Here is a 24476-nt window from a genome sequence, read left to right as displayed (position 1 = left end):
GGGAATGCTAAGACCAGAGAGGTGATGTGACTTGCTCATGGTCACACAGCCACAGGTGGCAGAGCCTGGATTTAAACCCTGGCAGCCTATGCCCTTGATCACCAGAAGCCTCAGAAACCAATGTGATGATTTCTAAAGAAATTCAGCACAGGTCTGCCAAACTGAATCAGCCTGCTATTTCCAGGGACTCTAAGTGCCGTGGGTTTAATTTAATGAAACCTATTATTGGAAAAGATATACCAAGATATTCATTTCTTAGATAATGGGAATAAGGCTGCAATTGTATGGTGTTGTTTTGAATCGGGGTTGGCCCCTCTGTGAAGAGAATGGCTGAGATGAACAGCAGCTTGGAGGCTGCAGGGGGCTTGGGGTCCTGGAGGGTGTGCAGGTCTATCGGTGTCACACCAGGAAGGGAGTGCCAGCACCACCCCTCACCAAGGGCTCAGGAAGCTGAGCTAAAAGGCTCCCTAAGATCCCTTCTTGCTCGAAAATGATGTGACCAACTCTGGCCGTCTCTCCGGGGGCTTCTTGCTACCTGTGTGGGGTGGCAGACAGCCCACATGGCACTGAGCTGGCACCCACTTCTTCAGACTTGGGGGCTAGTGTTAGTCTCCCTTCCTGTCCCTTGTATCATTGCTGTCATTCATTTCACTTATACATAAGCACACAAAAGGTTATGTAGAGAGATACACATACTTGAATACATTGTTGCTACTGTGTTTTTAAATAAACTTATTTTCTAGATCAATTAATAATAAAAATAAAAGTTTTTATTTTACCTTCACCTCTGCCTTCTTTGATACTCTTTTTTCTTTATGTAGATCTGAGTTTCTGACCTACATTATTGTCCTTTTCTTTAAAGAATTTCTTTTAACATTTCTTGCAAGGCAGGTATACTGGCAACAAATTCCCTCAATTTCTGAGAAAGTCTTTACTTCCTCTTCACTTTTGAAAGATAATTTCACAGGGAACTGAATTGTAGATTGGCAGGTGTTTTCCTCTCAACACTTTAAACCTTTCACTTCACTCTCGTGCTTGCACAGTTTTTCAGGAGAAGTTGGATGTAATTCTTATCTTTGCTCCTCTATAGGTATTGTGGTTTTTTCCTATGGCTTCTTTCAGGATTTTTTCTTTATTTTTGATTTTTCTGTAGTTTGAAAATGATAAGCCTAGATGTAGTTTTAGGGGCATTTCACTGTGTTCAATGTTCTCTGAGTTTCCCGGATCTGTAGTCTGTTACCTAAAACTAATTTGGGAAACTCTCAGTCATTGTTGTTTTAAATATTTCTTCTGTTTCTCTCTCTCTTTCTTCTTCTGGAATTCCCATTATGCGTGTGTTACACCTCTGGTAGTAGCCCCACAGTTCTTGGATATACTGTTCTGGTTTTTTTTTTTTTTTAATCTTTTGTTCTCTTTGCTTTTAACTTTGGCTGGTTTCTGTTGAGAGATCTTCAAGCTCAGAGATTCTTTTCTCAGCCATATCCAATCTACTAGCAAGCCTGTCAAAGGCATTCTTCATTTCTCTTAGTGTTTTTGATCTCTAGCGTTTCATTTTGGTACTTGCTTAGAATTTCTCTCCACTTACATTGCCCATTTGTTCTTACATGCGGTTTACATTATCCATCAGATCTCTTAGCATCTTAATCATAGTTGTTTTCAGTTCCTGGTTTGATAACTCCAGTATCCCTGCCATATCTGAATCTGGTTCTGATACTTTCTGTCTTTTCAAATTGTGTTTTTTGTCTTCTGGCATGCCTTGTAACTTTTTTATTTATAAGTGAATATGATGTACCAGGTGGCTAAAAGGACATGCTCTAAGTAGGCCTTTGGTAAAATGGTGAGGAGTTGGGGGAGGGGAAGGGTCCTTTAGCCTATACTCAGGTGTCAGTCTTTTAATGAGCCTGTGCCTCTGGGCTGTGAACTTCACAAGTGTTTCTGATTTTTTTTCTTCCCCTTAGGTGGGACAGAATGGCTGTTGTGAGCTGGGAGTTGGGCATTTCCCTTCCTCCAGGTCAGTTAGGGGCTGGTAAATCCCCAGGAGGTTAGACTTTGGTGAACTCGTTTCTCCCCGAGGGCAGGCCTGATTAAGAACTGAATGCTCTGGTGTATTTCAAAATGGTTCCTTTTTCCCTCCCCTGCTGGAAGCCAGAGTGAGTCCACAATCCCCACCCCTCGCCCCGCCCATGCTCACTGTGGAAACATGGCCAAGCTCCTCCAGGTAAAATTCACACAAGTGTTGGGGCCCTGACACAGGTACTCCTGGAGCTTCTCTCTCCCATGCTTGTTCACACTGAGCTTCAGCAAATCACCAGAGTTCAGATTTCCCGACCCCAGTGCTGGCCTCTGCGGAAGTTTCTGCTCAGGTAAGTTGTGTTTCTTTGGATTTGCCTGTCAGTGTCTCCAGTTTGGGGGGCGGCAGTTTGCCCTGTGACCTCACTTCTCTGACAGATAGAGGAAGAGCCGGTGCTTTTTCAGTTTGTTCAGCTTTTTACCTGTTCTTAGGATGGAGTGGCGTCTTTCAGCTTCTTACACGCTGGGCCAGAAACCAGAAGTCTCATTATATTTTTCACATCGTATTTTTATGGTTTCCTCCCATTCATGGCAGGTGTTATTAGTTTTCCATTTAGAAGATGTTTTTCCATTTGGAATGTTTACTTTTTAAGTACATTTATTTTAAGGGGAAAAAAATAACTATTGTATTTTTTAATGAAGAAAATAACAGGACCAGCGTTCCACAAACAGCAAAGATCTTGAAGGTGGTATTTGAACAACAGAAGTTGGGGAGGCCAGAGATAATGGATGTAGCGCAGCAGGAACACAGTAAGTGTGCTGTAAAGCAGAGCTGTTGTCATTATGATCATTAGCCCTGGTTAGCTGGCCCAGGGAGAGCAAAGGAGCTGGCTTGTGCTAACCCACTTCCAGCCACCGCCCTCTGGAAAAAGAGATTGGCTCTGAGGGCAATGGGGATAACTATACAGGGGACCTGAGCCACTGTGCCTGGTGGTGATTCATTGCCTCCTCTCCATGAAGCTTCCAGACAACCCCTGCTGATGGTTGTAATCAAACCGTCAACTTGGGCTTCCCTCCAGCCACAAAAAAAAGCCCCTTATGGCTCAAACAGGTGCTCCTTGGGTTTTAGACCACGAGCAAATTAACGGACTAATTCATCCCCACTCCTCTAAGAACAATATTTCAACGCTGTCAATAGCCACAAACTCCCCACTGGCAGACAAGACCACCCACTGCTCAAGAGACCCCAGGAGGCAGATGACATCCTTTGCCTGTGATTGTTCAGTGGAGTCCTGGGGTGCCAGACCCAGAGATGGGACAGTCGGCCTCAATCATCCTCAACCCCATCTCCAGGGTGGGACTTCTCACCTGACAGGCTCAGCCCCAGCCAGTTCAGCCCTTAGCCATGTCAGCCACTAGCGGGAGCTAGAGACGCATTCAGAACACACCTGGACAGGGGATCAACAAAGCCTGGTTCTCGTGATACGTGAAAACAAAATGGTTTTATTTACATGAAGACAAAAATGAGTGAGGTCGAAGCCAGCAATGTGAAGTATGGCTTGGACTGCGGCTGAAGGATAACCATTCCCTGATCCAAAATGTCAACATCCCTGCCCATTGTGCTCCTAAGAGAGCTGTGTGCCTGTGAGTCATGAAAGGATCTTTTCATTATTTTTTTTAAATGTGCAGGAGTCACTGTCTCAGTTATATGAGGACACCATTGAAGTGACGAATGGACAGGAAGATAAGAACAAAGCCGAGGTCCTGGCTAGGTACTGAGAGAAAGGAAAGCATGGGAGGAGGGTGGAGAAACAGAGTAGAAAGGGGGAGAGAGGAAGGAAGAAAAGAGGAAAGAAGGACAGAGATAAAGTATTATCAGGACCCTCTGGATTAGAAGTGACAAAATTGGATTAACAGGAAGTAGGAGGATACTGAACTCATGGAATGGAGAAATCAAAAGATGCATAGGCTTCAGGCAAAGCTGGATGCAGGAGTGGAAACAACGTGTCAGCACCCAGCCTCTCCATCTCTCAAATCTGCCACATGTCCAGTAGGCACCATGGGGCAATGCTGGCCACAACCCACTCCATGGCTCCATCACCCTGCAGCCCAGGGACCCAGGGAAGGAGAGAAACCCAGCATCTCTATCAACCCTTTCAAAAGATTCCCATTGGCTTGCTTGGGTCACATGCTCACCCCTGGGCCAATCACTGGGTCCTGGAACAATGGGACACTCTGATTGGCCAGGTTGGGGCCAACCAGGTTAACAGTCCCACCAGAAACTGGCAGAGAAGAGGAGGGAAGTTCCCCGAAGGAAAGTGTTAGACAAGACAGGAAGGGAAGAGGGGGAAACTAAAATTTCCTGGACAGTTACTCTGTCCAGTTTAATCCTCTTCATAAGCCCGCCGGGTAAGGCATTTTTACCCCCATTTTCTTGATGAGAACATTAAAGCAGTGTCACACCTCGGCGCTTCAGTTCTGCAGACATAGCAGGTGGTAGGATGGGACAGTTGTGGGTGGATTCATGAGGCCCCGACGCTCCACCACACTACTCAGGAATAGTCCTGTTCATGGGCCCCCCGGGCTGCTGGCCAGTCAGGCGGCGTCCTGCGCTCGAATGCAGCCCTTGGAATCTTCAAAGGACTTTCGTTACTAAGGATTCACTCACCAGGAAAAAATACCTTCTGAGCCCTACCATATGCCAGGCACTGTGCTAGGTGCTGGAGACACACAGGTGAGTAAGGGACAGTCCCAGCCCTCGGGGAAAGGCAGGCAATCTGGAATGTTGGAAACAAACATTTGTAAAAATATCCTTAAGAGTCAAATCTGGGAAGGCCTTAACTGTGGGGAACCCTCCAGAAATTTACTTAATCCAGGAAGTCAAATTTTTTGGCTAGCAAAGACTTTACCTCTTTGGGAATAAATATGGGAAGGTGGGGAGGGGGTTCTTTTTTATGGCTTTGGCTTTCTAGGGTGGAAATATTTCTTAACTGCAGCACACATGTTTCCTGAATACCTGGACAGCAATCCTCCAGCCCCTAGAACCACCCTGTCCTTCACCATCCAGTTTCAATAACCCAAGGCTCAACATCACACATTTCTCTGGTGAATTCAGTCCTCTCCAGAATACTTCTGAGGATTCTAAGAAATTGGGAAGGAGGGCTTATACTTTCTGACAGTCACCTAACCTTTCCTTTTGCTTCTGTCCAGTACCCTTAATGTCTTTGTCATCGTTGGGGCCCATGCACTGCTGCATTTTGCCCCAAACTTGAACACGGTCTCTTTTTCTTTACCCAGTACACCACCCCACCAAGGCTCAGGCAGAGTTACTGGACATAAAATTGCAAAATGGTTTGGCGTAGGAGGAACATGACAAAGGCATACGATACCGCAAAACGGAAAACAGCTGAAAACCGGATGTCAGAGGATACCGGCACAGTAAGCCAGCCTCATCCTATCACAGGAGCTCCTAACTGCTGTCTCCCCCACCTCACACACATGGGGTCCTGTTTTCCCAGGTCCCCCAGCCCCACTTCCCTGGTGTCCCGTGCCCCACCTCAAATCTTCTGTCTCTGGGGCCTCCCCAAAGAATTGCATTTAGGAGCCAGTGCTCAGAGGACCAGGAAGTATAAGCTACAATAGAGAACATTGCCATCCAAGAGAGTGAAAAACATTTTTAATTGGAACATGGGGGACTCACATTTATCTTATTCTTTGGAATAACGTGGCCAAGATGCCCCCATTCCAGGCAGCACCCTGTATTTTGCTTCTCGTGACAAATAAACCCAACAAAGAGTTTTCTCAGGCATTGAATTTTCCTTCCACTTCCTAATGCAGCCAGCATAGATTATGCGCAGTTTTTAAGGAGGACCATCTCCTGGTCCTGTTCCACTCTCAGAGCAGATCGCTGTGGCTCTCCACTTCCACACTGGGAGAAGTTTGGAAGACCTCGAGCCAGCCTTTTATGGGGGGAGGCTACCGAAGAAGCTGCTAATCCCCTTGATCTTGGTCACAAGTCTGTCATCTTCTAGGTTGTTCTTCTTGGCAGATAATCAAAATGTGCTAAATTTTAAAACGACTTTCACTTTGGTGTCCAACAACTTGTGGGTTTGGTAGAACCTCAGAAACCAGTAGGGGTAATTTGTTTCCTCTCTCTTCTGCTATTCAAACATGACTCTAAAGTCTGGCCCCAAAGTAGAGATAAAACTCAAGCGTGTGTTATGATTTGGACCCAGAGGGATGTGGCTGGGTAAATCATGGGTCCTTGTCTTGATGCATGCTATAACCTTGAAATAACCAGATTGCCAATGCAGGAAGAGAAAACTCAAGATAATATTTTTTGGGATTAAACACAGTAAACTGTCCTGCCCGTGTCGTGGAGGAGAAGGGTTCCCTGGAGTGGGGGCCATGTTCCCATCCCGCACATAGTCAGCTTCTGGGTGGCCACAGACATTGTGCTTTCAGGGAATGAAATCAGACGTCTCCTTCAGTCGCGGCTGTGCCCCCGGATGGGAGAACAGCCTACTGGGGAGTCTTCCCACATTCGGTTACAAAGTTGAAATGGTGTTGTTTTCCAACAGCTGTTACTGTGCTGCCCAAACCCCTTCCTCCCTCAAGTCAGTTGGGTTTCTTAGCTTTTCAGTCACTTTCAGCAGTTCCAACAACTTTACTTGGCTTCTGAAGATTCCGTCCTGTTCCTTTTATTTTTTTTTTACATCTTTATTGGAGTATAATTGCTTTACAATGGTGTGTTAGTTTCTGCTTTACAACAAAGTGAATCAGTTATACATATACATATGTTCTCATATCTCTTCCCTCTTGCGTCTCCCTCCCTCCCACCCTCCCTATCCCACCCGTCCAGGCGGTCACAAAGCACCGAGCTGATCTCCCTGTGCTATGCAGCTGCTTCCCACTAGCTATCTACCTTACGTTTGGTAGTGTATATATGTCCATGCCTCTCTCTCGCTTTGTCACAGCTTACGTCCTGTTCCTTTTAAACTTTCATTTTCCTAAAGAAATCAAAGCTTACCCCACTGGGGCTGATGCTAGAACCTCTGCTCTAGCAGCTCATCTTCCTGGGACACTGCCCTGCCCCCTGGGAAGAGTTGGGAAGCCTGCCTGACCCCATTCCCCATCTTCGGCGTGCATCGGACTTTCCAGGAGGGCTTGTTAAAGTACTGACTGCTGGCCCTGATTCAGTGGGTCTGGGGATAGGGCCTAGGAATCTGCATCACTAACAATTTCCCAGGTCACACTGATGCTGCTGTCCAGGGACCATGGAGAAAAGCTATGTCAGTAGTTCTAAACTAGCTCTGTGGCTTTTAGACTTTAAGAAATACAATGTGAGTCCTGTAATATAAAATTTTCTAATAGCTGTGTATTTTACTACAATTCAGATGTTTTCTAATAGCCACATTTTAAGAAGTAAAAGGAAATAATGAAATTAAATTTTAAATATGCTTTATTTATCCCAATATACCCAGTACATCTCAAATATATCATTTCAACATGTGACCAGTAAAAAAGTGACTAATGAAATCTTTTCCCTTCTTTTATACTAAGTCTTCAAAAATCAAGGGTGTGTTTTGACTGCAGCACAGCTCAATCAGCTCTCACACCAGGTGCTCAGGAACCATCTACCATCCCGTGGCTACTTTCCTGCAGTTCCAAGACCTCCCCTTGAAAACTCAGAAGCTGCTCTTGCAGAAAGCTCTCCGTGCACCCCTCCTGCCTTGAACCACTTCCCCCAGTGCCTCAGTGTGAACCCACTTTCTCTAATCTAGTGCTGGCCACACACTGGAATCGAGGAGCTTTAAAACGTCCTGATGCTGGGACCCTCCCCCTCCCCATGTTCTGATTTCAGTGGTCTGCGGTGCAGCCTGAGCAAGGAGATCACGTTAACTCTCTCCAGGTGATCCTGAGGGAATAAAATGAGGGAATGGGCATGGTCAGAAGGATAAAATTCCGGCCGGCAAAAGCATTTTGTTTGGTTAACAGTTTTCAAAAACCAAATTTATTTCTAATTTTTTTCTTAAAAAAAAAAGGAAAATTGACCTAAAATCTCAAAATTCTAGGTCTCCTGAAAAATTAGGAGATCTGGCATCCCCAGGCCCATGTTTCCTACTTTCCTGTTTGATTCTCTAATGATGGTCAATTTCCCCATTAGAATGGAAGTTCTAAGAAGGGAGAGACCCTGCCTTATTTGCTCTTATTACCCCAGAGTCAAGAATTGGCCTCTGCACATAGTAGATTCTCAATTAATTATGTTGAATGAGTGAATGAGAACAGCAAAATGTAGTGTCAGACTTCCCGAGTGTTGAATTGTGTCTTCCAAAAAGATATGCTCAACTCCTAACCCCGGTACCAGTGAATGTGACCTTATTTGGTTATAGAGTCTTTGCAGGTGTGATCAAATTAAGATGAGGTTATACCAGATTGGGGTGGGTCTTAGTCCAGTAACCAGCATCCTTGTATGGGGAGGGAGATTTGGACACAGAGAAAAAGACACAGACGAGAAGGCCATGGGAAGCTGGCGACAGAGATTGGAGCAATGTGTCTACAAGCCAAGAAACACCAAGGATCGCTGACACCACCACCACCAGAAGTAAGGAGAGAGGCCTGGAGCAGATTCTCCCTCAGAGCCCCCAGAGTGAGCCAACCCTACAGACACCTTGGTTTTGGTTCTGGCCCCCAGAACTGTAAGAGAATACAGTCCTGTCATAGGTACCCAGTTTGTTGCAGCAGCCATAGGAAACTAACCCACAGGGGTTACCGTACTAGTTAGGAAGGTTTGAAACAGGCTGATGAGGATTACCAGCCATGGCAGTGGGATAAGCAGAGTGTCACAGGCACAGTACACAAACCGAGTGTTCTAGCTTCACCATCTGCTTCTGTGAGAATGCTTATTATGGCTTTTTGGCTGTGCATAAGGAGAGGATGTTATTAAAAATTAAGTAACCCTAATGTATTGGCAGAAAGACAGTTCTAGTAGCACTGCCTTATCCTTGAGGATAGCAAAGGAGTCACTAAAACTGACTGAAACCTTAAAAAACTTGTGTTCCGAAGGTGGCAGGAGCCCGGGGGCGGGGGTGGGGGGGGTGGGAGCTAATTTCCTGTTAACCCCATAAGAAATCTACAAGAAAGCAGTAGCACCGGTCAAGAGTTGCTGGAAAATCGGAGCCAGAGCTGGAGAGGGAAACGTCTTCTTTCTGTATAGGAATCTTATCTATTTATATCAAAATATGCTCAATTTCATAAGATACAAATACACGCAAGAAAATCACCTTTTTATCTTCCTTGTAACGATTATTTGTGGATCTTTATCTCAACACAGTCATCTTTACCTACTTACAACCTACGCATAGTTGTGATTTTGTATTGTGTGTTTGGCATTTAAGATGTTTCTGTATGCTCATTAGTGTCTAAGAGTAAACATCTTGTACATGTAATTTCAAGTAGCCATCATGTCAATGCCCTGGGGTGTGTTTATCCACGGATGTAAGTCTCAAGGCTATAACAAAAGGCTGAAAGCCCTTCACAAGTGCAGAAAATATCCATAACATTTCCTTTTAACATTGTGATTCTGAGTCCCCCGGAAATTCTCAGCATCTTGCCAAAGAATAAATAGCACATAGGCCTCTCAGGCATCTTACAGAACTAAAGGTCTCAGATGTAGCTTTTAGGATAATAAATGGAATATAGAATAATAAACATAAAACAAACATGTGGTTCCTGTTTTTAAGTGGAAGGATTACAGTTGGCACAGATTTAGAGCCAGAAGTCAGGGTGATTAAGGAGCAGAGCGTTGCAGCACAGTCATAAATTATGGAGGAGCATGTGAAAATGCTGCTTTTGAGAAAGCCAATTTGCTTGCACAAAAATTTAAAAATGTATGTTGGAGTCCCTGAAGCAGATGAGTTCAGTACTAGTAGCCTCACCGCATCCTTTGTCTCGGTAGGGAGAGAGGAGAGAGCTGAACAGGAGTAGACCCGGGGCCCAGGCCAGCATCTTATGATGCCGAGTGGGACCACTGTGGTGGCTGCCGGTGAGAGGGCAGCAAGTCTGCTGGGAAGGAGGCCCAAGGAGGCACATACAGCAAAGTAAAGGAGACCGTGTGAGCTGTGAGGAAGGGGGGGGTGGGAAGATGGCTGCGTGAAGCTGCCAAGGCCCTGAGACACCCGTCTGGTGAAGCAGCCTCTGCTCTGGACTCTGGGGCCACAGAGGGAAGAGACGACCGGCTGGTGGCACAGTCAAGTCGACACCTACCGGGACTTGAATCTGGGCTGCTCTGCTTCCAGGGTCAGAGCCTGCCAGCCAGGGAACCTCTCATATGGTGCAGAGCAGGGTGACAAGGGGGCATCCCTCCAGGACTTGTGAAGGAAGAAAGGAGTTGATCTGTGCAAGGGCTCAGCCAGTCCCCTGGTGAGTCCGCCCTCCCTGGGCTTCACTGAAGCTTCTTCTCTGGGAATAAACCCCATACTTACTCAGCATCCCCAAGCAGGGCTGTGTACCTGGCAACCAGAGGCCCCTTGAGAGACCAACATTCCCATTGTAAGAGGTCCTCTGCCTTGAGAGCTCCTCAGGGCTGCTTCTGCCTCTCTGCGGACTCCCTGGAATCCTTTCAGCCTTCAACAAATAAAATCGCTATTTATCCTAGAGCAATGAGACATTCAGCAACAAGTCAAAGTAGACTGACTATATGTATATATATATATGGTTGCCCATGCCTTATTTTACAAGTAGGGACCCTTTTAAAAATTTAATAGATTTTATTTCTTAGAGCCATTTTAGTGTTACATAAAAATAGATTGGAGAGTACAGAGTTCCTATATACCCCCTCACTTTCCGACTCATCCCACAGTTCCCTCTATTATTAACATCTTGCGTTCGTGGAGTACACGTGTTACAATCGATGAGCTAATAAACATTACTATTAACTAACGCCCATAGTTTACGTGGGGATTCACTCTTTGTTTTGTACATTCTATGGATTTTGACGGTGTTTAGTGACATGTATCCACCCTGCTAGCATCATAGTTTCATCGACCTAAACTTCCTCTGTGCTCCATCCATTCATCCCTTCCTCCCCTCTGAGCCCGCGGCAACCCCTGATCCTTTTACTGTCTGCATAGTTTTGCCTTTTCCAGAGTGCCATATAGTTGGAATCATACAGTCTGTAGCCTTCTCAGGTTGCCTTCTTTCACTTAGCCATGTGTACTGATGCTTCCTTCATGTCTTTACTTTTTTTTTTTTCCCTAATAAATTTATGTATTTATTTATTTTTGGCTGTGTTGGGTCTTCGTTGCTGCGCGCAGGCTTTCTCTAGTTGCCGCGAGTGGGGGCTACTCTTGCGGTGCGTGGGCTTCTTACTGTGGTAGCTTCTCTTGTTGTGGAGCACAGGCTCTAGGCGCGCAGGCTTCAGTAGTTGTGGCATGTGGGCTCAGTAGTTGTGGCTCATGGGCTCTAGAGCACAGGCTCAGTAGTTGTGGTGCACGGGCTTAGTTGCTCTGCAGCATGTGGGATCTTCCTGGACCAGGGATCGAATCTGTGTCCCCTGCATTGGCAGGAGGACTCTCGACCACTGTGCCACCAGGGAAGCCCCCTCCATGTCTTTTCGTTGCTGAATAATATTCCATTGGGGAATACTGTGGATGGACTACTGTTTGTTTATCCCTCCACCTACCCAAGGGCATCTCGGTTGCTTCCAAGTTTTGATGATTATGGATAAAGCTGCTTTAAACATCTGTGTGCAGGTTTTTGTGTGGACATAAGTTTTCAACTCCTTTGCATAAATACCACTGCGCAGGACTGTTGGATCACGTGGTAAGAGTAAGTGTAGTTTTGGAAGAAGCTGCCAAGCTGTCTTCCAAAGTGGCTGCACCACTTTTCATTCCCACCATCAGTGAACAAGAGTTCCTGTTGCTTATCTGACTTTTTAGGTGTAAAATTAATAAAGGCTTCTTATGGAATTTTAAATTCCATAAGATTTTATTTATTTATTTATTTTAATGGAATAGTCATTAAAAACCTCTCCCTCACCCCCAACTTTCCACTCTGGTCTGATCTCACAGAAGTGATCACCTTACATCTGTGTCTTTCCAAGCATTTTTACTATATGCTGTCAACCTACATAAGCTCAAAATTTATTACAATTCTATGAAAATTAAGGATTCCGTTTAAACATTTTGACCTACTGCAAGAACAATAATTTCTCTTCACAGTTTCTAAATCGGCCTGCAGTGACATGACAGGTACATTTGTGATACTAGAGAACTGCTCACTTGGAGGAGCAGGGTCATTGTTGGCTCCCTCTGATGTGATCACTGAGTCCTTAGCAGTTTCCTCTGCCCTAAAGGTAAATGACTAAGACAATGGTGCCTCTTCCCTTAAAACCTTGGTCTTCAAGAGCTGGTCATTGGTGCTGATGCAGTCTCATGGTCCATCCCCCCAGATGAACCACTTGAAGAAGATGCTCTCAGAAGTGGACTTAAGATTGTTGCCTTTGCTTATATATTTTTGTATCTAATATTTTGTGTGTCCTTACAGCTTCACATAATCATTTGCAAAAAATATGGTAATGACGGGGTGTAACTGGCTTTCAAGGAAACAAAATGACCTGAGGATTCCCACTGGCATCTCAGCTTTCATTGCACACAGGAATACAGGCACACACACAGGAACACAGGCACACACACATGCACACCAATTTTAGCATCTGCTCAGAGCAGAATGATGCGAGGATCTTTGCCGCAGGGATCAGGTGAGAAACACTTGTTCTCTCACGATGCTTCAGTTTGCTTACATCTTCAGCAGTTCCAGAGAATGCCCTTTCCTGCAAGCAAACATTAGGCAGTGCTATGTGGTATTGTTATTTGCGGAAAAACAGAATCAAGGCTTTTGTTGTGGTTCAGGCAGCTTTTTCGTTTGTTTTCACATGTAATAGCTGTTTTGTATAAGTAGGTGATGATGCATTTCCTGAATCTCCTGGACGTATGTTCTGGCTGAAGCAGAATGATGAACGTGGACGTGGCCCACAATCTTTCTGCTTTTGGCAGTCTTTCTGTTACGGTGCCCAAATCAGGGACATAAACAAAGCCTTGTACAATCATGACTCCTTCATCAACGGAGACTTCACCACATTTGCTCCTTTGTCAATGGCAAATGTGTAGGTTATTGCCTTTCTGCTTTTTCATTCCATAAATAATTCTTCAATCCAATTCACTATGAGGTGAGTTTTGCAAGACTCCAACATCTCCCAAGAAGCTAGCAAAGCAGAAACTTTTACACCACCGCCCTGTCAGATTTAGAAAGACTTCTGGTTATTTCCTTAGACCCAAGTCTCTGATACACTAAATAAAAGATCACACATTTATATCACCCAGCCTTTTGTGTGAGCAGAATATAATTCGGGAAGAAAGTTTTTTGGTAACATGCTTTCAACAAGGAACTTGAGACCTAGGAGTCATGGCATGGGCAAATCTCAAAAATCCCTTATTGCCAAATACAAAAATGATTGGTTGTCTGTAAACAATCATTTTGCAAGCTTTTATTGACCTGCTAGCCTCTATAGAATCAAAATATGCATATAAAGCCTGGGTTTGAAGTTTGAATGATGAGAGGAAAATGCATTTTGATTTATTGTGTTTTCACTACCATTTAGTTCAAAATATTTTCTGATTTCCAATGTGATTTCTTCTTTGACCCATACGTTATTTAGAAGTGCTTTGCTTAACTTCCAAACATTTGGGGTTGTAAATTATCTTTCTTAGTGATTTCTAGCTTAATATACTCTATATGGTTGTAATTTTTTGAAATTAGTTGAGACTTGCTTTATATCCTAGCATATGATCAATTTTAATAAACAGTCAATGTGCTCTTGAAATGAATGTGTATATTGCAGTGTTGGATAGATTGTTCTATTTATGGCATCAATCACATCAAGTCAGTTAATTATGTTGTTTAAATACTTGATATCCTTACGGATTACCTGTTTTTATCTGCTTGTTCTATCTGAGAGGAATGTGGTAAACTCTCTGCTTGCCATTTTAGTTTTGTTAATCTTATCTGCTTATATTTTGAGGCTGTGTTATCGGGTGCATGCAGATTTAGAATTGCTATGTCATATCTTCCTCATAGATTGAGCCTTTTATGATTTTTAAATGTCCGCATTGATGACTAGTAAGACTTCTTGCCTTAAAGTTTTGTATCTGTAGCTAGATAACTAGATGAGATTCTTTTGGATAGTCTTTGAAAATCAGTCTATCTACCTATCTATCTATCTATCTATCTATCTATCTATCTTCAAAGACTAACCAAAAGAAGATAATATATAGAGAAGTTCATATATATAGAGGATATATATACATATATCCTTTTACTTTCAAGTTTTTCATATTCTTATATTTAAGGTGTATCTCCTTATAAGAAGCACATAGTTATATTTTTGTCTGACTAGTTTTTTTTTAATTAAAACATTTAGTATTTTACATTTAATATACCAAGCTACAGAATAGTTCCATTACCCCTGAAATTTCTTTATGCTTCTCCTTTATAATCAAACCTTCCCCTAACCCTTAACCCCTGGAAGCCACTGATCTGTTCTCTGTCCCTACATTTTTACCTTGTTTAGAAGGTAAAGTGGAATCACACATAATGTCACTTTTTAATAAATTTATTTATCTATTTTTATTTATTTATTTTTGGCTGCATTGGGTCTTCATTGCTGTGCACAGGCTTTCTTTAGTTGCGGCGAGCAGGGGCTTCTCATTGCGGTGGCTTCTCTTGTTGCAGAGCACGGGCTCTAGGCGTGCAGGCTTCAGTAATTGTGGCACACAGGCTCAGTAGTTGTGGTGCATGGGCTTAGTTGCTCCGCGGCATGTGGGATCTTCCCGGACCAGGGATTGAACCTGTGTTCCCTGCATTGGCAGGCAGATTCTTAACCACTGCACCACCAGGGAAGGGAATGTCACTTTTTAAATCTGGATTTTTCACTTGGCATAATGCATCTGATATTCATCCATATTGTTGCATGCAGCAAAAGTTTTTATGTTTGTTTTGTTTTGCTGATTAGTATTTCTTTTACAGATGTACCATAATTTACCGACTCATCATTTGATGGACACTTGAGTACTTTCCAATTTTTGGCAAAATTTTCACAAAGCTGCTAAAAGCATTCAGATTTTCATGTGAACATAAGTTTTTATTTCTTTTGGGTAAATATCTAGGAGTGGGCTTGTTGGATCACATGAAAAGCATATGTTAACATTATCAGAAACTCCTAAACTACTTTTCAGAATGACTGAGCTATTTTGCGTTCTCACTAACAATATGTAAGAATTCCAATTGCTCTGCATCTTTGTCAGGTTTTTTATTTTAGCCATTCTAATAGTTGTGTAGAGGTTTCGCATTGGGGTTTTAATTTGGATTTCTCTAATGACAAATGATGCATTATTTGCCATCTGTATAGCTTCTTTGGAAAAGTGTCTGATCAAATCCTTTGCCTATTTTTAACATATGAAAATCAATTTTAAAGTTACTACATATAACTAATTGTATTTCTATAGACCAGCTATGAATAATTGGAAATCAATATTTTTAAAACAATATCATTTACAATATCACCAGACAAATGAGGTGCTTCGGTATAAATTTAAAATTCTTAGGTACAAATCTAAAATATGTGCAGGATGTGTTTACTCAAAACTTTTATAAAACACTGATGAAAGAAGTCAAAGATGACTTAATTGAATGAAAAGATATAGTGCGTTTATGGATTGAAAGATTGACTATTAAGATGACAATTCTCTCAAATTTAAATTCAGTGCAAGCCTATTCAAAAGATTAGCAGAATTTTTGTAGACATCCATAAGCTGATCCCAAGATTTATATGGGAAGGCAATCAACTTTTGGTTTTATTGACGTTATTGATTTTGCTGTTTTCAATCTTATTGATATATGCTTTTATCCTTATTACTTCCTTTTTTCTGTTTAAGATTAATTTGCTCCTTTTTTTAAGTTTCTTAAGAAACTAATGGTAGAAGCTTAAATTACTGATTTGAGACCTTCTAAAAGGAAAGACTTCTCAAATGCATGTTTGAGATGAATTGACCTTCCTTATTCAAGTACACAAGTAACAGCAGTGACCGTTTAAGAACCCACGGTATGTCAGTGGCTGTCATAGTTGCTTTATTTATTTATTTATTTATTTATTTATTTATTTATTTATTGGCCACACCACACGGCTTTCAGGATCTTAGTTCCCTGACCAGGGATCGAACCAAGGCCCATAGCAGTGAAAGCACAGAGTCCTAACCACTGGAGCACCAGGGAATTCCCAGTCCTCGTTACTTTAAATGTTCACTTTCCCCAAAGCTTTTAAGTGTCTGCCCTCTGTGATGTTTCACCAATATTCATTAGTGTGTTCATTTCTCATCAGAAGACTGATAGGATGTAGGAACTGAGACTTATGACAACTTGCCTATGTTGACGCAAGTGGAGAAATTGAGATTGGAACCTAATAATAACGAATGAAGTATTTTTTCAAGTCAGTGCATTGGTTCGTTCTACAGATGCTGGTTGTGCACCCGGTCTGTGCCAGCACTGTGCTCAATCCCTGGGGCCACAGGGTGAATGAGAGCCTGTGGTCCCTGCCCTCAGGGACTTTCAGTCTATGGAGGGTACAGATGCAGGGCACAATTACACCGACAGGTATGGGCTTCGTGTCATCTAATCAATGGTTTGTACAACATTAATGTGGCTCTCTGCACCCTAGGTTTATCTTGATGCTGTTAATCGCTGAGCAGGACGAACTGTAGATGAATCCTTGATTTTCAACACCAGGATCAGCGATGTGAGCCGTCACGCGCCCCAGTTCCCTGAGAAGGAACTTAACATCAGCGTGAAGGAGAGCCACGCTGCAGGTATGCACGGCGGGGCCTCGGGGCTTCCTGTCCTCTCTGTTCCGTGAAGGCTTTCCTGCTTGCCTAGTGACAGGGCACTTGGTCCTAGCTGTCTTCAGGGAGACTTCTCCCTGTTCACATCCCAAAGGTTACAGGGTGTGGAGTAGAGCAAAATGCTTTGAGGTCTGCAAGCCTCATTTTGTACTGGCAATGAAATGATGTGAAAATTGTCAGTTGGAAGAGCTGATACATAAATATCAATCTACAATAAAGCCAAATGAATGAGGGAAGAAGAGGCAGAGGTGGGGGGTAGGATGCTGAATATCTCTGCAAATGTCTCATCTGTAAAGTGGCAGCAAGATGGCATCTAAAATCTCTATGAATCTGTGAGTCTTTAAATCCAAACCACCCTCACTAAAATGTGCATCTATTTTAATAACACAAAAGCATTATTTATTTTGCAAAACTGTCTCGAGGAAATTAGGAAAGTTCCAAGAAACAAAAAAATTGAAACGGCAAGCATCTCTATTACTACCAATTAGAGGTAAGTACAATTAATGTTTTAGTTTATATTCTTTCAATATTTTTCTTTGCATTTTATATGTGTGTATGTATATACCCATGGTATGTTATATTTATATGTGTGTATATATTCACAGATTTATACATATAATTACAAATGTGTATTCGTATATCTACATGCTTATTTTCATCCTTATGGTAGTACAAAACGTATATGTATATATATCGAATATTTATAAATATATGGGCATGCTTTTTTATATGTGCATATTTATGAATTTTCTCTTTAAAAATGCAGTTTTGCTGTTTGTAACCTAACAGTGTTCTCCCACAGCATCCTGCTGTGTCATGTTTTATTTTCTGGTGTGCTTTAAGGTTTTTAACCAACCTTTTTGCCACCTTCTGCTATTTTTATAAAACGTGCTTCAGTGAACATATCTGAGCTAAATGTGTGTGCCATTCAAGTATTTACTAAGCACAGATTCAGACAGGTAGAATTGTTGGTTCAAACTGCACACACAACTTATGTGCTGCAATTTATCCGTCTCCCAGCAACATATGAGAGGGCTCAGTGTTCATCTCTGATTATTAAGTGCTTGAACACACGATAGCTTTCTTGGCCACTTTTATTTCTTTTATCAGTTGCTTGTTCTTTTCTTTGTCCATTTCTGCTGGTGTGATTGTCACTTTTCTACATATATATTAACAATGTGTATGTCTCTGTCTGCCAATATGTATTTCAAATATGTTTTCCTGGTTTATCATTTCCTTTTAAATTTCGCTTACAGTTTTTTGCCACACTTTAAAAAATCGAGGTACCAGTTTTGTCCTTTAAGCCTGCTACATTTGCAATCATGATTAGAAAGTGCTTCTTGACCTTATGACTATTTATCCCTCTTTATTTTGTCCAGTATGTCTACAGCTTGACTTTGTATTTAAGTATTTAATCCACTCTGGCGTATGCCTCAATGCCATTTAGCAAAGAATCATCTTCCTACTGGTTTGATAGGCTGCCTTTGGCCGACAGTAACAATTGAAAACATTCTTTCCAAGTCAACCTATTTTTGAGATGTTAACAGTGGATTTGGATCAAGAAAATACTCCAAATTCTCATGTCCTTCACGTCCTTGTTTCCCAAACACCGTTACTGAGAGAAAGTGCCTTCTGGATTGACCGTATTAGTGGAGAAATACGACTGTCAGGATGCTTAGATTACGAGGTTATGTGCACTTTATTGTTTTGGAAAAATGAAATGGGTACTCGCTCTCTGAGCCCCAGACTTAGGGTTTCTGTTTGCAGTGAGAAACCCTCTGTGGCTAGACTGGCTACTGAAATTGCTAAAATGGAATATTTCTGTGTTAACGTTCCCCTTTCCTGTGTCTGAAGGGCTTGACTTTCCTTTTCCTCTCCACTCAGACTGCTCCTCGGCTTGCATTCCTCATCAGAGCGGGGGATTGTGGAGGACCACCGTTGTCATCCACGGCCATGGTTCACATACGTGTGCGAGACGGCTACAACCACGTGCCACGTTCAGCCGCGACTGTGTAAGGCGCCTGCGCGGCCTCGGCTTCTAAGTCCCCACACGGATGGCCTCCACGTCCTAGGCTTGGTTTTGCTGAGGGAATTCCCCATATCACCCAAGATGTGTGCAATGCTCCAAAATAACGTAAATTAGAATCAAGATGTCAACTATACTGATAGAGAACCAGTTAATAACAGTCACGTGAGCTTGCATTTTTACTATTTTGTGCCAGAAACTGTGTTCAGAGCATTTACATGGATCCTTAGGTGCTTACTGGTTGGAGCTGCTGCGTGATTTCCATTCTGCAGGTAAGAGAACCGAGGCTCGGGGAAGACGGAGGATCCCTGCTCCATCCACGTCAGGGGTTCTCAGTTTCCACACTGTTGACATTTGGGGCTGGAGGAAGGGTACGGGGGAGGGGAGGGGAGGCTGCCCAGTGAATTGTAGGATGCTGAGCAGCCTCCCTGACCTCTACCCACTAGATGCCAGTAGCTCCCCCAGGTGTGACAACTGAAAATATCTGCAGACCTTGCAGAACTGGCCCTGGCTGAGAAGTCCGGGCCTGAGCTTTGCGCACAATGTTCAGAGCTCTGAAATAGGAAAGATGGGTAGGTGGGTTCGGGCCTGGCTTTTCCCAGCTCACCTGATTTTATATATATTGGGTTCCACACAGGATTTCACATGCCACTAGGTCCTCAGGCTTGAAGAAAGTGTTGGCACCCACTGTTCCCATCAGTTTGGAAACACCATACCACTTAAAATACAGAAGATTGCTAAGAGAGAAAATAAAAACCCATCATGATCTACCTTCAATTTCTTAATTTTTCATTCTTCCATATGAACTTTTAAAAAGAAAATGTCCATTGTATTTGTGTCCTTCTCCTGACCTCTTTCAAGGAGGCCTTTCCTGATGACCTGGTTAAATTCCCAACCTGACCCCTGCAACATACACACACTCAGTTCTCAGGTCCCTGGTGATGGGATTTTTGCTGTCTTGTTCACAGCACCTAAACCAGGATCTGGTACACAGTAGCCTTTGTTGAATAAATAAATGCTACAATTATTTTTTTAAACTGTCATTTAAAAAAATTAATTGTATAGACCAAAGTTGAAATGTTTTCAATGAAAGCATCTCACCTAACAGTATATAATAACTGAAACATATTTATTATGTTTGAGTCTTGTTTCAAAATCCTTCTCTGGCTTAGTTAAAAGCTGTGCTCCCAAAAGTAGGGCTGGAGAAAATATACGCTGTTATTTTGATGTGCTCATCTAGAGAAATTATCTTGTCACCAAAAGTGTTGAATAAGGAGCTATTTGAAAGATCTATTATATGTTAGAAAAACGATCGTCTTAATTGAAATAATCATAAGAGCTCTATTTTAGGAGAAGAGTTAGATTTTTTTTAGGCAGCATAAACTGAGGTATGTATTATTATTTTAAAACTTCTTTAAAAAGTAGTGCATCACGTTGAATTGAAGGGTACTTTTAAAGTTACTCAGCTATTCAGTTATTCAGACACCAAGTCACAGGGACCAGGGAGGAGATGTTTGTTACTGATGCTTGTTCTGCTGTAACAGGCTGAGTTGCAGATCCTTAGGGGTCAAGTTCAATCACAAGACAAATATCCAGGTCATTGTCTCCAAGGCCTATGTTTTCTTTCTTCTTTCTTTTTTTTCTTTTTCAATTGCGTTTCTTTTTCTCCATGACACTGAAATAATGATTGCTTCTGTCAGTATAACATTTAGATAGCGGATGGCCGAGCCAGCCAGGGCGTGTTATGTCTTGAGGTCCAAGATGGTGATTCGCCCTTTACGTCAGCATGGAGAGTGAAGTTCAATATATTAAATGGCAATGAAGAGGGGCATTTTGACATTTTGACTGATCCTGAGACCAATGAAGGGATTTTAAATGTAATCAAGGTAAATGCATCCCCGCAGGTAGCTATAGATGTTGAGGTCCTTTCTGTAGAATTCCTGACAATGAAATAGGCGCCAACGGTGGTGATGATCCTTGTGTTCCGACCCCCATGGCCAGTGAGGAAGGCAGGGCTGCACAGTGATTTCTGCCTTGGACCCTCAGCCCTTTTGCCTCCATGGCTCCTCCCACCAAAATTATACATATCAATATTAAAGATTTTTTTTTAATTCTTTAATAATTTATTTTTGGCTGCGCTTGGTCTTCATTGCTGTGTGCAGGCTTTCTCTAGTTGTGGTGAGCAGGGGCTACTCTTCGTTGTGGTACGTGGGCTTCTCATTGCGGCAGCTTCTCTTGTTGCAGAGCATGGGCTCTAGGTGCAGGCTCAGTAGTTGTGGCATGCAGGCTCAGTAGTTGTTCCATGCAGCCTCTAGAGCGCAGGCTCAGTAGTTGTGGTGCACAGGCTTAGTTGTTCCACGGCATGTGGGATCTTCCCGGACCAGGGCTCAAATGCATGTCCCCTGCATTGGCAGGCGGACTCCTAACCACTGCGCCACCAGGGAGGTCCCTTAAAGATTATTTTTGATATGACTAATTACTCCAACATTAAATTTTTTGTTTTAGACAAAATATAATAGATTTATATAGTCCCTAACATTTTTTTCTCCTGTTGTGATAAAAGCACTTAAAATATTTTCTCTAACCCTATGAGTTCATTGTTTTTCCTCCTGGGCTTGAAAGAAATTAGAACATTTGCACGGACCCGTAAAAATATTGTGGGCTCCTGGCAGTTCGCCTGCTGTGACTAGTGGAGAGTTGGCCCTGCAGTAAAGTATTATTGCCTCATTTACTGATAAGGAAACCAAAGCCCAGAGAGGTTGGGTTGTTTTCAGGAAGTCACACAGCTGGAATAGTGGTTCAAACTGGGGCAGTCTGACTCCAGTGCCTTTAGTCTTAATTGCTCTCAGTAGACCCTAGAATGACCAGTGCCTCTGGTGCAGTGCAGGTGAGTCAACCTGGGGGTCAGGTTCAAAGGCAGACCTGAGTTAGTAGGTCTGGGGTGGGGCCCGTTTCTGCCTGTCAGTGTAACAAGCTCCCAGGTGATGCCGACAGGCCACATCCACCCTGTGAATAGCAAGGCTCTGTGGATTCTCTACACCAGCCTGGGGCTGAATTCAGCCTGGGGCTGAACTTCCCAAATATTCCGAGTCTTTCAATCCTTTTAAATCACTGACCACTTTGTACCCTGAATAGCTATGATCATTAATATCTATATTTCCCTAAGCTCCCCTAATTTTTTTGCAGTAGAGTTGTCACATTAATGTTTTATTAGGTTATGGTTTTTGTTGCATTTTTCATTACCCTCTGATGGATGGTGGCTCTTTTCAACCAGGAGCGGGGAGGGGAAAAAAAGAACTCCATAAGTGATCTGAAAATGGGCTGATGACTGTCTTTTGATCGTTATCAAAGACGATGTAAATAATAAATGAAGCACAAAAGCCACAGGCGCTGGGTTGACAGTGACACGCGTGCTGAGCAGGCTTCGTCTGGGCAGCAGAGCTGCGGGTGCTAATGCGATCTTCTCTCTGCGGCGGCCGCCTTTGGACTGTGAGACTCAGCCAGTGCGGTGCCTGGTCGTGGCCGTGGAGAACAAGGAGCTGCTCTTCTCCTGCGAAGGGGGGCGGCTGCAGAGGCCCCGCAGGCTGCGGCCAGCACCACCGCGAGTGTGCGGGTGGCCAGCGTCAACGACCCGGCCGCCTTCCTCCCCGGAACCTTCATCATCAGTGAAGGCGTCGGTGCTGGGCCTGGGACTCAGGTGGGAATTTTTAATGCTACTGATCCGGACAGAACTGCCAGCCGGATAAGGTGGGGAGACAGGAGCGGGACGGGTGGCGGGTTATGCAGAATTAGCCACATGCCCCAGAGGATCCCTGTTGGAAATTAGCTCCTTTCATGTGCTCCTGAGGACGACTCCATTCCAGTTATGAGAATACCAGAAGCCACCCAGAACACACTTCCCCAGGTTCAATGCCTTCTTGTTTCTATGGCGGTCTCTGACCTCCAAAGGTGGAATCCACTTGTCCGTTTCCTTTGCATTTAGCACAAAATTCTTTTACAGTTTTTTCTTGTATTAAAAGAATTTGTTATGTATTTCTAGTTCCCCTTTATCAAAGGTTGTAAACTGGCAGCCCTCTGGCTTCTGGGCGACAGAAGTGTTTTCTTGTTCATTGTGGTGAAATGTATGTACAGTTTACCACCATCAGCATTTGCAGGTGTGTAGTTCGGGAGCATTAAGTGCATTCATATTGTACTTCCCAGTGTACCCTCACCACTGTCCATCTGCAGAATCTGTCCATCTGTCTCTTTTCATCTTCCTAAACTAAAACTCTGCCCCCAGTAAGCAATAACTTCCCGTTCCCCCCACCCCCAGGACCTGGCACTACATTCAACTTCCTGTCTCTATGAATGTGACTGCTCTAATTATGTCGTATAAATGGGATCACACAGGATTTGAACTTCTGTGACTGGCATATTTCACTTAGCATATAATGTCCTCAAGTTTTACCCATGTTCTAGCATGTGCCCCAGCATTTCCTTCCTTTTAAAGCTGAGTAATATTCCATTCTATGTATATACCACACTTTATCTATTCATCCCTTGATGGACACTTGGGTTGCTTAGTGTTTTGTTTTTAAAAACACAGTTTCGATAATCCCCAAGAAGGTGGCAGAGTGGGAGGCACAGGAATCTCTCTCCCCATCCAGACAGTCGTGCTGGCAGAATCTGTCTCATGTACCTATTTTGGACCTCAGGAATCTGTTGAAGGCTTGCACCTTCCAGGGGAAGGCAGACTATAAACTGTGGTTAATTTTGGTCCATTTCAACTCTTAGCACAGTACCTTCCCCAGCGGCTACCCTTCCCCACCTCCAGCCCCACGGAAGGCAGCTGTGCACGTGTCTCTGGAATCGCGCACACTGCTTGTGGGAGCCAGGGTGGGCAAAAAATTAACAGAAGTTAATTCCCTTCTTATCAGTAATTACTTTATATATAGAAAGATTAAACTCTCCAATCCAAGGACAGAGATTGATAGAATGGATAAAAACACATGATCTGACTCTATGTTGTCTTTAAGAGGCTTTCTTGAGATCCAAAGACAAAAACAGGTAACCTAACACCGTATACAAAAGTTAACTCAAAATGGATCAAGGACCTAAAATAAGACAACTCTTAGAAGAAAACATAGGACAAAAGCTTCACAACACTGAATTTGGTAACGATTTCTTGGATATGACACCAACGGCATGGATAACAAAAGAAAAGATAGTCAAATCAGACTTCGTGAAAATGGAAACATTGTGTGCACCAAAAGACACTATCCACAGAGTACAAAGCCAGAATGGGAGAAAATATTGGCAAGTCATATATCTGATAGGGGATTAATATCCAGAAAATACAGAGAACTTCTCAAACTCAACAAGAATAAGAACAACAAAAAAACCTGTGATTCAAAAATGGGCAAAAAACTTGAATAGACATGTCTCCAAAGAAGATATACAAGTGGCCAATAAGCACATGAAAGATGCTCACCATCACTAATCATCAGGGA

The 24476-nt window shown here is 43.1% G+C and overlaps 1 protein-coding gene across 1 annotated transcript in view; it reads left to right on the top strand.

Moving 5' to 3' along the window:
- The first annotated feature begins 16691 nt into the window (after positions 1–16691).
- The window catches only part of CDH26 (cadherin 26), a 35139-nt gene continuing 27354 nt past the window's right edge, over positions 16692–24476 (top strand). The window contains 7 exon segments of the mRNA XM_067708530.1: positions 16692–16716; positions 16812–16932; positions 18483–18648; positions 18846–18950; positions 20700–20872; positions 22466–22566; positions 22569–22734. Of these exon segments, the coding sequence (XP_067564631.1) occupies positions 16692–16716; positions 16812–16932; positions 18483–18648; positions 18846–18950; positions 20700–20872; positions 22466–22566; positions 22569–22734 (857 nt within the window).

This window comes from Pseudorca crassidens, chromosome 15 (assembly GCF_039906515.1).
Source record: "Pseudorca crassidens isolate mPseCra1 chromosome 15, mPseCra1.hap1, whole genome shotgun sequence".
NCBI lineage: Eukaryota > Metazoa > Chordata > Mammalia > Artiodactyla > Delphinidae > Pseudorca > Pseudorca crassidens.
The sequence above is the reverse complement of the archived record's forward strand: the minus strand, read 5'-3'. Positions and strand labels throughout refer to the sequence as shown.